The 12,777-nt window shown below is 50.9% G+C and overlaps 1 protein-coding gene across 1 annotated transcript in view; it reads left to right on the top strand.

The window, feature by feature from the left end:
• Nucleotides 1–10,889, top strand: part of HTRA1 (HtrA serine peptidase 1) — a 78,955-nt gene extending 68,066 nt beyond the window's left edge. Inside the window, exons 6-9 of the mRNA XM_060171135.1 lie at nucleotides 1,537–1,651; nucleotides 3,562–3,619; nucleotides 7,143–7,238; nucleotides 10,208–10,889. Of these exons, the coding sequence (XP_060027118.1) occupies nucleotides 1,537–1,651; nucleotides 3,562–3,619; nucleotides 7,143–7,238; nucleotides 10,208–10,376 (438 nt within the window). The 3' untranslated portion in view covers nucleotides 10,377–10,889. The remainder of the gene's footprint in view (nucleotides 1–1,536; nucleotides 1,652–3,561; nucleotides 3,620–7,142; nucleotides 7,239–10,207) is intronic.
• The last annotated feature ends 1,888 nt before the right edge of the window (nucleotides 10,890–12,777 follow it).

Raw genomic sequence — 12,777 nt, 5'->3', positions numbered from 1 at the left:
GGGGAGCCTTTCACTTGCACTCAAACGAGGATATTGGAGCTGAGTTCCAGCCCAGGAGCAGCTAAAGGAGCTGCCTTTGTTTTTGTTTTTGTAAAGAAGCCAGCAGTTCTGGCGTGCCACCAGAAAACCCCTCAGGGCTTCTGTCAGAGCTGGCTTGGCTTGTCCAGGCCCTGGCTGCCAGGAACCCTCCTTTGCTGAGTGATTTTGAGACCTGGCTGGGGGAGGAGTTAGCCTGCTCATAGAGATGACACTCCAGCCTGGGTCTGAACACCAAGACATCAGTAACAGAATCAGAGCGTTAAGTTTTTGCACTTAGAAATGTCTTAAGCCTGGAATTTTTTTTTTTTTTTTTTTTTACTGTTTTGCCAGCCAGGCAAAAGCTTTATTTGTAATTTCATGATACAGCAATAGGGATATAATTACACATCACTGCCACCACCAGTGTTCTGTGTCTCCTTGCCAGTGGTAACTACCATAGTTCTTCCTAGGTCATACTTACAGTATGAGTTAAATATATTAATTCATATATATATTTCCTTTATTCAAGTTCATGTGTTTCAATTGTCTACATTTCACTTAGGAGTGAAATCATTCCATAGTTGTCCTTCTGTTTCCTTCTTCCCTCTTAGATAAGCAAAACAGCACTTGACTTCCTCAGGTGTTCTCTAGAATCTCTTCCCTCTCAGTGATGGTGCACAAAGGTTCCTGGTCACAAAAGTTCCGGGTCTTGGTGGAACTGGGGTTCAGCACCCTCTCACCATAGGATTCTTTAAAGAAAAAAAATTTTTACTAGTGATTTAATAATGATTAACAGGATTGTAAGATAATATGTATAGTTCTGTACAGTTCCTACCACCAGAGTTCTGTGTTCCATCCCCTCCATTCGAAGCTTCCTTACTCTTTATCCCTCTGGGAGTATGGACCAAAATTTTGTTATTTATTTTTTATTTTTGAGAGAGATCCAGACACACACACACACACACACACACACACACACACACACACAGAGAGAGAAACACCAGAGCACTGCTCAGCTCTGGCTTATGGTGGTGCTGGGGGGTTGAACCTGGGACTTAGGAGCATCAGGCATGAGAGTCTGTTTGCATAACCATTATGCTGTCTCCCCCACCCCCCCAAATTCCTTATGGGGTGCACACCAGAGGACTCTTAAGGTTATTGGGATGGGAGAAGCAGGATGGTGTAGCTAGCTAGCCATCTAAGGGACTCAAGCTTTCCAGGGCATGCTCCCTGAGGAAGGGGCAGCTGTGCACTGTGACACCGCCTGGTCCTGCCCTTGCAGCGTCAGTGTGTCCATCCTTCCCTTGAGCAGTGCTTGGGAATGGTGGAGTGACACCTGTGACCCTCGGACATCCTCCCACCAGTTCCCCCTGCCTTGCTCCTCCTCCCAGATAGCTTCCTCCAAGATTCCTCTCACACTAGCCCCCTTCCTCCTCTCACACACACTGCTCGCTCTCCTCTGGTGCCTTCCCTGATCCTTCCTGGGTGCCGCCAACCATCTCCCATCTTGCTTCCCAGGATGGTGAAGTGATTGGCATCAACACCCTGAAGGTCACAGCGGGAATCTCCTTTGCCATCCCGTCTGATAAGATCAAAAAGTTCCTCACCGAGTCCCATGACCGACAGGCCAAAGGTGGGTGAAAAAGGCCGAGTGGAGAGCAAAGACGCTGGCCTGGGTACATGGGGTGCAGTTGGGTGTGCTGGGGACCCACCTTGAGTTCTGCCAAGCTCTCCACGTCACAAAGAACGAAGGAAGGCCTGCTCTTCAAGTAAGGCCAGGTTTGGGCGATAGATTTCTTTGGGGGTCAACAATTTCTTTTCTCTTTTCTTTTTTTCTTTCTTTTCTTCTCTTCTTACCAGAGCTCTGGCTTATGGTGGTATGAGGATTGAACTTGGGACTTTGGAGGCTCAAGAATGAGAATCCCTTTGCATAACCATCATGCTATCTCCCTCCCTCACCAGATTTCTTTTCCTTTCTTTCTTTCTTTCTTTCTTTTTAAAATTTTATTTATTTCCTTTTGTTGCTCTTGTTGTTTTATTGTTGTAGTTATTATTGTTGTTATTATTGATGTCGTCGTTGTTGGATAGGACAGAGAGAAATGGAGAGAGGAGGGGAAGACAGAAAGGGGGAGAGAAAGATAGACACCTGCAGGTGGGGAATCAGGGCTCAAACCCGGGTCCTCGCACACAGTGCTGTGTGGGCTCAATTGGCAGTGCCACCACCCAGCCCCCCATCATCTCTTTTTAGTATTCACTGAGGCCACTTAAGTCTTCTGCCCTATGGGATGGGAGGTGTGTTGGCTCCATTTTACTGATGAGGAAACTGAGATGCAGGGAGCTCTTTCCAAGTGTTAACTGACCCATCTGCCAGAGTCAGACCAGGGGCTCCAGGATCCAGTAAGGTCCCTTGCGGGGTGGTGACGTTTGAGTTCTGCCCAAGGGAGGGTTAAGGATGAGAGCACACAAAATAATTTCAGAGAGAAACATGGTTTCTGTAAAATAGAGCAGGGGGTGGGTTCCAGGGTTGTGGGAAGGACTTGAGGAAACCTCCCCCCCAGGGTCTCATGGGAGGAGGGCATGCCGGGCAGAGGAATAGCAAGTTCAAGGCTTCCAGGATGGGCAGAGCCTAGGGAGTTGGGGACTGGGAGTGGGACACAGGGACACGGGGTGAAATCACTCTGGAAACCCAGACAGACCTGGGCAGACAGACGTGAGCTAGTATGGAGGGCCCCATCTGCATTGAGAACAAGGAAGTTCAAGGTCAAGTGGATATCTTCATGGGTGGGGGGAGGGGGTGTCACTCTCATGGCCTGGAAGAGTGGCCAGAAGGAGGCAATAGTCAGGAGGCCAATTCGAGTTTCTGGAGTGTCCAGGCCAGCTGGGAGGGAAGGGGTCAACTTCTAGATTTACTTAGAGCCGGAGTGCTCATCGGATGTCAGAATGAGCCAAGAGCAGCCAAGGGTCACTCCAGGGCTTTTGCCATTTGCTGAGAACTGCAGGCTGGGATCTTGTTGGTCTGCTTCTAATTCTGCTTCTAAGACCCCTTCTGTTGCATTGCTTAACACCGTGGTCTATTTACATAATCACTGCTTTACCTGAGACCCGCCCTGCCTACAGGGCATTGGTTTAATCCCCACTGGTTAGATGCAAGCTTGATACACGTGCTTTTTCCTTCTCCCCACCCCCTATCCTACGTACTTTCTTTTCCAATCTGACACTTCCGCTTCAGGAGATATAAAGGACAGGATTTTCTAATGAAGAGAGATTAGATTGATTGCACTGCATTCTCGCTCATAAATAAAGACTGAACTGCGTTCCCAGCTCAGCCATGAGTCCCTGGTTGTCTCTCTCCCACCCGTGAAGCTAGCCCGGCATCTGGCACCTGAACAGGGACCGGCAGGGTCTCCACCAGGATTTGGGTACATGTAGCTTCAGGGTGTCCTTCCGACCTTAGACCAGCAAGTGGGAGATTGAGTCTCTGTGGTGTCCCTGGGGAACCCTGCAGCTGGGCTGACTTTCTGTTGTCCTTTTGTCACTGCACAGGCAAGGCCATCACCAAAAAGAAGTACATTGGCATCCGGATGATGTCGCTCACATCCAGGTGGGTCAGGAGGACACCTGTGTCTGTGTCTGGAATTTCAGTCGGTCTACACATCAGGAGACTCGCTCTGGCTACATGCCAGGCTCTGGGGAAAGCTCACTGGCATTGTCATGAGAAGAGCGAGGGGTTCTTAGCCTTGTCGTGGGCTACTTTATCTTACGTTTTCGTCTCTGTATTTGGAGTTGGTTTTCCACTTTTGCAGAGGTCCTTTCTAGATGCTTCTGCTTCTGGAGACAGGCCTGAACAACATCCAGGGGTGTTGGTCCTTCTCCCTCTCACGCCTGCCTTCCAGCCACTGGCTCTGTTGACACCCACATTCCATGAGTGACCTCTCCTCCCTCTACCCAGGCCTCCTTTGCTCTATGCCCATGGGCTGTGGCTTCCAGAACGCCGAGTCATCAGGCTTGACTGATGGGCTTATTTTCCTGAGCTGGTGGACATCAGGGCGTGTGGCTGCCAGGCTTCTGGCAGAGTGGTGTTTTCACCTGGGTGCAAAAATGTGCTGTGATCGCCCAGGTCCTGTTACCTAAGGGCCTGGCTGAAGATGCAAGAGAGCAGAGTGCCTGCACACAAGTATTAATGCATCGGCCTTTGGACTTTTTAAAGATTTATGTATTAAGAGAGAGAGAGAGAGAGAGAGAAGAGAATAAGAAAGAAGAGAGACGAGAGTACTGCCCAGCTCCGGCAGATGAAGTGGCAGGGATTAAACTTGGGGCCTCAGGCCTGCGAGTCTTTGACCCTATTCAGATGTTACTGTGACCCATGTGAATTCTGTGCATGTTACTAGGCTCAGGTATGTTGAGGGGGAGGGAGTAGCTGACTGGAGCCATTCCCCAGCTCCCTCCTCTGGGGCTGTAGACCGACTCCTCCATGGAGGAATCACAGAGAGACAGTCATGTTCCAGGGAGATGATCATCATTTATTGGGAGAAAAGGCAAAAAAGGAGATGAAAGTAGAAGGCATGTAAGTATGGAGAGAGAGAGAGAGAGAGAGAGAGAGAGAGAGAGGCAGAGACAGGCTCCTGGCGAGTTTCAGGAGCCCTGAGGGGTTTTCCTTTGCTTGTGTCTGTCTCCAGGTGCTCCTACATTTCATGGCCTCAGCAGGCAGGTAGAGAGGTGTTGGTGCAGGACAGACATGTTGGCGCTTCTGGCCCCTCTTCCTGGCTCCCTGCAGGCTGCGTGGGGAGGGGCTCCCTCTGACAGTGGCCAGGGCACCATCTATAGTGACACCAGCCATTACTTAGCACCTCCTTGCCTGGCTGTTGGTGCTTGTACCCAGACGCCACCGATGGGGGCTCTCGTGCATGACAACTGTCAGTGGAAACACATCTGGCCTTCTTCTGGTCGGCCATGAACAGGGGCCCTGGGAGAGAACCTGGCGACCAGCACAGGTTCAAGACAGTTGTTTGGAATAAACAAGTTAAGAAACAGTCACCAGAAGCAGGGTGGGCAGTACAAAGGAGCCACCTGCCCCAGGGCTGAGACAGAGAGAGAGAGCCCACTGCCCCCTGGTAGGCAGGAGTGCACTGGCTAAATACATTTCAGTGAAAATTAAGGGGGACAGGCGGTGGTGCACCTGGTTAAGTGCACATAGTACAGTGAACAAGGACCTAGGTTCAAGTTCCAGGTCCCCACCTGCAGGGGGCAAGCTTCTGGAGTGATGGAGCAGGGAGGGCTGCAGGTGTCCCTTTGTTTCTCTCCCTCTCTCTCTCTCTCCCTTCTCTCCCAGTTTCTTTGCCTCTATCTAAAGAAAGAAAAGAAAAGAAAAGGACCTCAATGAAAATTAAGTTCTGAGGAAAGGAGTGTATCTCTAAGCACTCTGGTGTCGGGGGCAGATTTCTGTCAGATTCAATTGCCAGGTGTAAAAGCTATATATATTCAGAATGACTAGAGCTGACCGCTAGTTTTTACACTGGTAAATTCCTTAAGCCCTAGGGTTTTCACTGGCCTAGCTCTGCATGAAAATACAGAAAGGTTGGGACTGGGTGGTAGCACAATGGGTTAAACGCACGTAGCGTGAAGTGCAAGGACGGGTGTAAGGACCCAGTTCGAGCCCCCGGCTCCCTGCCTGTAGGGGAGTCACTTCATAAGAGGTGAAGCAGGTCTGCAGGTGTCTGTCTTTCTCTTCTCCGTTGTCTTCCCCATCTTTGTCCATTTCTCTCCATCCTATCCAACAACAACAATAGCAATAACAACAAGGGCAACAAAAATGTGAAAAATGGCCTCCAGGAGTAGTGCAGGCACCGAGCTCCAGAGATGACCCTGGAGGCGAAAGAAAGAAAGAAAGAAAGAAAGAAAGAAAGAAAGAAAGAAAGAAAGAAAGAAGAAAGAAAGAGAGTACAGAGAGTTTAAATATTTGTCTAAGAGTCACACAGTTAGAAAGTGTAGAGCCCCGTCCCACTAGGGAAAGAGAGAGACAGGCTGGGAGTGTGGATCAACCTGTCAATGCCCATGTTCAGCAGGGAAGCAATAACAGAAGCCAGACCTTCCACCTTCTGCATCCCACAGTGACCCTGGGTCCATACTCCCAGAGGGATGAAGAATAGGAAAGCTATCAGGGGAGGGGGTGGGATACGGAGCTCTGGTGGTGGGAATTGTGTGGAATTGCACCCCTCTTATATTGTGGTCTTGTTAGTGTTTGCATTTTATAAATAAAAATAAAAACAAAGTGGCAAGGGGGTCGGGCAGTAGTGCAGTGGGTTAAGCATACATGGCGCAAAGCGCAGGGACCAGCATAAGGATTCCGGTTCGAGTCCCCGGCTCCCTACCTGCAGGGAAGTCGCTTCACAGGTGGTGAAGCAGGTCTGCAGGTGTCTTTCTCTCCCCCTCTCTGTCTTCCCCTCCTCTCTCCATCTGTAAATCCCACTGATGTGATCTGGGGCCCATATTCAGCACAGGAGCCTTTGTGACCTCTGCATCCCTGTAGGTCTGAGCTCACATCTGTGGTCACAGCTTGAAACATTCTAGGCTGCACTCATGGCAGGACCCATCTTCCTCGAGTGGCAGAGTATGTCGGCCCAGCCTCCCTTTGGAGAATGGAACATTCCCTACCATTGTTGATCTGCATTGAGGGCAAGGTCCTGTAAAGGCCCACAAGAGGGTCCTCTATGTTGTTGCTGATTTTCAGGAATTTTAAACTTGATTCAGAAAACAGAACACCCACATTGGAGTACATGTGGGCTATGAGAGAGAGAGAGAGAGAATAGAAGGAGCAAGAGAGCCATTTATTCACATGTTGAAGCCCCCACCTTTGCAGAGAAACCTCCCAGCTCATAACACCAGTTCGTATAAACTCCCAAGTCCCGCCTTCACTCCCTCTCTAAACCACACTACACCTGTTATCAACCCCCATTTTCCCTTGCAACAATTTCCTTCCCCAGCAGTAGGGGAAACGTGCCTGGGGAACATGTGTTCTGGTGTGGTACAGCAGTGTCTGTGTCCCCCAGCTTTTTCCTGTTCATTCCCCGTCCGTTCCAGGCCTATTGCTGTCGAGTGTTAACTCCTGTGTTTTTCCTCCTCCGCAGCAAAGCCCAGGAGCTGAAGGACCGCTACCGAGACTTCCCGGATGTGCTCTTGGGAGCATTTATCATCGAAGTCATCCCTGACACCCCAGCCGAAGCGTGAGTCTTGGCTGAATTAATCCTCACTGTTTCTGGGGGCAGTGCATGGGGACAAGCTTCTGTTCATATTGAGTCAGGCGACAACTACCCTCCTTGACAAGATGGTCGGACATTCCAGGTCCCTCCTTCCAGGAGTCAGGCCTTCTGACCTGGCTCAGCTCATGACCCGCCCGTCAGCAGGGTCTCCCTGATGTGTCTGCTTCAGCAGGGCTTATCCAGGTACAGAAGGTAACGCGGGACTCCCGGTGTGTCTGGCACAAGCCTGACTGAGCAGAGGCCGTCAGGCCCCCCGAGAACTCCAAACAGTGGCCTTGCCCTGGTCTTCAGAAAGAGTCCCCTCTCTGTGCATTCTCTGGTTTAACCAGATAGCATGCAGGCCTCACCTCTAGACAGATCACTCAGGAGACATCTAAGTCACCTAGAAATCAGGGTCAGCGATTCCTTTTCTTCTTTTCTTTTTTCTTTTTCTCTTTCTTTCTTTCTTTCTTTCTTTCCTTATTTATTTATATATTTATTCATAGCCACCAGAGTTATTACTTGGGGGCTCAGTATTGGCACTGAGAATCCACTGATCCTGGCTGGCCATTTTTTAAAAACAATTATTTTATTATTATTTATTTTTTACTATCTTTATTTATTTATTGGATAGAGACAGCCAGAAATTGAGAGGGAGGAGGGGTGATACAGAGGGAGAGAGACAGAGAGACACCTGCAGCCCTGCTTGCTTCACCACTCGCAAAGCTTTCTGCCTGCAGGTGGGGACTGAAGGCTCGAACCCGAGTCCTTGCACTTTCTAACATGTGCACTCAACCACGTGTGCCACCATCCAGCCCCCAGCTGTTTTTTTCTTTCTACTTATTATTTTTTTTAATTTGATAGGACAGAGAGGGAGTTGAGAAGGGAGGGGAGGTAGAGAGGGAGAGAGGTTAGACGCATGTAGACCTGGTTTGCCACTCATGAAGCATTTCCCTTGCAGGTAGGGAGCAGGGATTTGAACTCAGGTCCTTGCACATGGTAATATGTGCACTTAACCGGTGCACCACCGCCTGGTTCCCAGGGCCTGCTGTTCTCATCAGCAGATAATCCAGAGAGAAATGCTAGCCAGGAGCCAGCATGATTTCCTGAGGGCTGGGGCCGGCCCCTCCCTGCTTTGTGCAGAGCATGGTTAGAGACCAGGCCTGGCAGTAGTGAAGGTTTGAATCCAGTTCATCGTAAGGATAGTGTTGAGCGTGCCACAGATGTGCTCAGGGCTAGCATACAGGCTTCACATGGAGGTGGCCCTGGGTTGGATAACCTGGCACCCAGAAATAGTATTTTGCCACACACGAGCCTGATGTGTGAAATACACATATCATTATTGTCCATAAGTGAAGTCACCCTGTGTACCTGTCATGTGCAAGGATCCAGGTTCAAGGCCCCAGTCTTCCCCTTCAGGGGGAATCTTCATGAGTAGTAAAGTTCCGCTACATGCCTCTCTCTCTCTCTTCTCTCTTTCTCTGTCTCCTCATCTATCTCAACTTCTCTGTCCTATAAAATATAAGAAAAAGAGAAAATTAGATAAGTAAAAAAAAAAAAAACTCACCCTGGAACGCAGCCACCCCCACTGATATCTGTGGTGCCTTGGGTCTCCAGGGGCAGACTCGAGTCGGTATGGTGCTCAAACCACATGGCTGAGCCAGAGCCGTGACAGCCTGTTTGGTGCTGTCATCATACAAAAAGGGGAAACGCTACCATAGTGATGCCAAGGAAGCATCTCCTCACAGAACCTTTCTGCCCTGCACTGTGGGAGCTGTTTTCTTGAGTTCTGGCAGCCATGACAGGCAAAGGCTTCACGGGACACGACACAGCCTTGCTTTTTCTTAGGTTCTTTCTATCTGTCGTCACATCGTAACAGTAAGGGACTACTGGAATGCTCATGGCTGATTGGCTTTTTATTTTATTTATTTTTATTGCTGTTGTAGTTATTGTTGTTGTTATTGATGTCATTGTTGTTGGATAGGACAGAGAGACATGGAGAGAGGAGGGGAAGACAGAGAGGGGGAGAGAAAGACAGACACCTGCAGACCTGCTTCACCGCCTGGGAAGCGACTCCCCTGCAGGTGGGGAGCCAGCGGCTCCAACCGGGATCCTTATGCCGGTCCCTGCGCTTTGCGCCACCTGCACTTAACCCGCTGCGCTACAGCCCGACTCCCCGGCTTTTTATTTTTTAAAAATTTTATTTATGTATTAGTGGATAGCGACGGGGAAATTGAGAGGGGAGGAGGTGATAGAGAGAAGAAGACAAAGACAAAAAGGACACACATGCGGTTCTACTTCAGCACTCGTGTCGCTTCCCCCTGCCGGTGGGGACCAGGGGCTGGGACCTGGATCCTTGCACACTGTAGTGGGTGTGCTTCACCAGGTGCGCCACCGCCTGGCCCCAAGTATTTTTTTTTAACATAAAATTTTCAGTTAAAAGCGTTTATTGCCTTCAGGGTTGTTGCTGGGGTTTGGTAACTACATTTTCCCTTCCCCTCCCTCCCTCCCTCCCTCCCTCCCTCCCTCCCTCCCTCCCTCCCTCCCTTCCTTCCTTCCTTCCTTCACCTCTCTCTCCCTCTCTCTCTCTCTCTCTTTTTTTTAATAGAAATTGAGCCAGGGAGGGAGAGATAAAGAGGGAGAAAAACCCCCCGCAGCACCCCTTCCCCCCATAAGTGGAGACTGGGGTCTTGAACCTGGGTCCTTGTTCATGTTGATGTGTACGCTCAACTGGGTGTGCTGCCAACCAGCCTGTGACTGACATCTCAGTGATTTTGACACAGGATCCGTCGATGGCTTTGTTCTCGCCCACAGAACTACCACCCCACCCTGATGACTCTGGGATTTTTAGGTCCCAGACTCAGCCCTTGTCAGTGTGACCTTGATCCCCCACCGTGAGTGGGAGGGCAGGCAGAGTTGGGAGCCTTACAGCCACGTGTCCCTCTGTGTTGCAGCGGGGGGCTCAAGGAGAACGACGTCATCATCAGCATCAACGGACAGTCGGTGGTCTCTGCCAATGACGTCAGTGACGTGATTAGGAAAGAGAGTACCCTGAACATGGTAGTCCGCCGGGGCAATGAAGACGTGATGATCACGGTGATCCCGGAAGACATCGACCCGTAGGCAGAGGGAGGAGCTGGACTTCGTGTTTCCCTCACAGACTCCAGTGGACCACGCGTGGTGACTCTGAGCTGATGGCAGCACAGACACCCGAGACTCTTGGCCGCCATCTTGCTCGCTCCCCAGAAGCAGCCCAGCCAGCAGAAGCCTTCTTGGTAGTTTGCAGACAAAACCAGTGTAATATTGTAGAGCCCTAAGCAGAAGCCGAACCCTTCTGTCACCTATGTATGCAGTGTGCTTTTTTTCCTTGCCAGCTTGACTGTGTCTGCTTGGACAGTCAGTAGTTGTCGCCTCCTTTAACCAAGTCACCATCTTAGTCCAACGAAAGCAGTGGATATCAGGCGTAGATAAGGGGATGGTTCCTCGGGGGCCACACTGTGTTTGTGCTTTCCCTTGGAGGCCGCGGGTGAGTGAATGCTGGCTTCCAGGATGGCCGAAGCTGTCTCTTTCAGAAATCTCTTTGGGCCTGGGGAGCACATTGGTTTTGAATTGAGGCTATTAAAATTTGTCTTCATATTCCTTGGTTGCACTTCCTTTCCTACCAACAGCCGGTCGCGTCTCTGGATGGATTATGGTGTCTGTGGGTTCCCCTGATGACCCTTTGGCCAGGCAGGATTGAGCTTCCTGCCCTCTGAGCTATTTCAGAATCGTTCTTTGGGGTTCATCAGCCGGCATTCTTAATGGCCGTGCTTGGCCACTTCGGTGTCACCAGTTGGGCTGTGAAGATAGCGACACTTATGTCTGGAACTTCTCAAACTAAAGAGGCTGTTGGCCTTCATCTGTCAGGCAGACAATCTACTGGACCTCAGGGTCACTGCCTGGTGCACGCAGAAAGGCAGTTGTCTGTGGTCAAACTCCTGGGCTTCATGTTTTCACTCTTTAAATATGAATGTATACATACAGTACTTTAGTTTTTATTTTCTTAGGTGGTCCTGTTGCTTGCCTGGGTGTGATTTACCTCTCCAGCCCACTCTCCTCCATTAGACACACAGACAGACAGAGGGGAGATGCCACAGACCGAAGTTCCCTCCATTGCCATAGCTCTGCCAGGCTAGCGTGGGGGTGCCTCTTCCCCGGGCGCGTACTCTCTGGGTTGGAGAGATCTCGAGACTGGAGCCAGCCTGGGCTGCTACTCACTCAGTGGTGCGAGGGAGATGACTCATGAACAGAGCTTGTGGTGGCGAGGCGATTCAATTCGTTATTGATCAGAGAGCCCAGGCATTTTAACAGTCGGACCCGGAAGTGGCAAGTCGGAAACGGAAATGGCTTGACATGGTTTGGAAAGGGGCGGAGAAAGGCAAAAGGGGCTGAGAAAGGTAGGAACTTCCTTAGCAACTGTTGCGAGGGTTTTAACTGATAGGATTAATAATACCCTGCAGGCAGGAGGGTCTCCTTTATCTCTCCTCCCACGCAGCCTGACACTTGAGGGTAGAAAGAAGATAGATCAAAGGAATGGAATGGGTGGGGATCTTTCAGGCAAAACTATGATTATGTAGATAATAAGGGAGCAGGCCATAGCATCAGGAATGCAGGGTGCTTTGTGAGGCAGGGAGTCTGATAAGACAAGGCAAACCTTGGGGGGTTGTGTCCCTCCTCGCTCGACCACTCAGTAGAGAGAGAGAGACTGACAGGATGGATGTCCCCTCAAGTCAAGCCCTGCCAAGCTCAACCACATCCTCACAGTTTCCCGACAATAGCTCTTTCCATCTGGTGCCAGGGCTTGAGCCTGGAACCAACCTACATGATGACACAGGTACTACCTAGAGAGCTATCCCTCTGACACTTTGGTACTCAGAGAGAGCAGAGACTCCACAGCCCTGCCCACCTTCCATGGGGCTCCCTGGGTGCCGTGCATGGTGCTGAGAGAGGAGAGACTCCCACAGCCCTGCCCACCCTCCATGGGATCCCTGGGTGCTGTGCCTGGTGCTGAGAGAGGAGAGACCCCACAGCCCTGCCCACCCTCCATGGGCTCCCTGGGTGCTGTGCCTGGTGCTGAGAGAGTAGAGACCCCACAGCCCTGCCTGCCCTCCATGGGCTCCCTGGGTGCTGTGCCTGGTGCTGAGAGAGGAGAGACCCCACAGCCCTGCCCACCCTCCATGGGGCTCCCTGGGTGCTGTGCCTGGTACTGGGAGAGGAGAGACCCCACAGCCCTGCCCACCCTCCATGGGGCTCCCTGGGTGCTGTGCATGGTGCTGAGAGAGGAGAGACCCTCACAGTCCTGCCCACCCTCCATGGGCTCCCTGGGTGCTGTGCATGGTGCTGAGAGAGGAGACACCCCACAGCCGTGCCCATCCTCCATGGGGCTCCCTGAGTGCTGTGCATGGTGCTGGGAGAGGAGACACCCCACTGCTCAGTTAACTATGTCAAACAAGATGCTCTACTTGGTCCCTGGCACTGAAGCTGT

The sequence above is a fragment of the Erinaceus europaeus genome, chromosome 14, assembly GCF_950295315.1.
Source record: "Erinaceus europaeus chromosome 14, mEriEur2.1, whole genome shotgun sequence".
NCBI lineage: Eukaryota > Metazoa > Chordata > Mammalia > Eulipotyphla > Erinaceidae > Erinaceus > Erinaceus europaeus.
The sequence above is the reverse complement of the archived record's forward strand: the minus strand, read 5'-3'. Positions and strand labels throughout refer to the sequence as shown.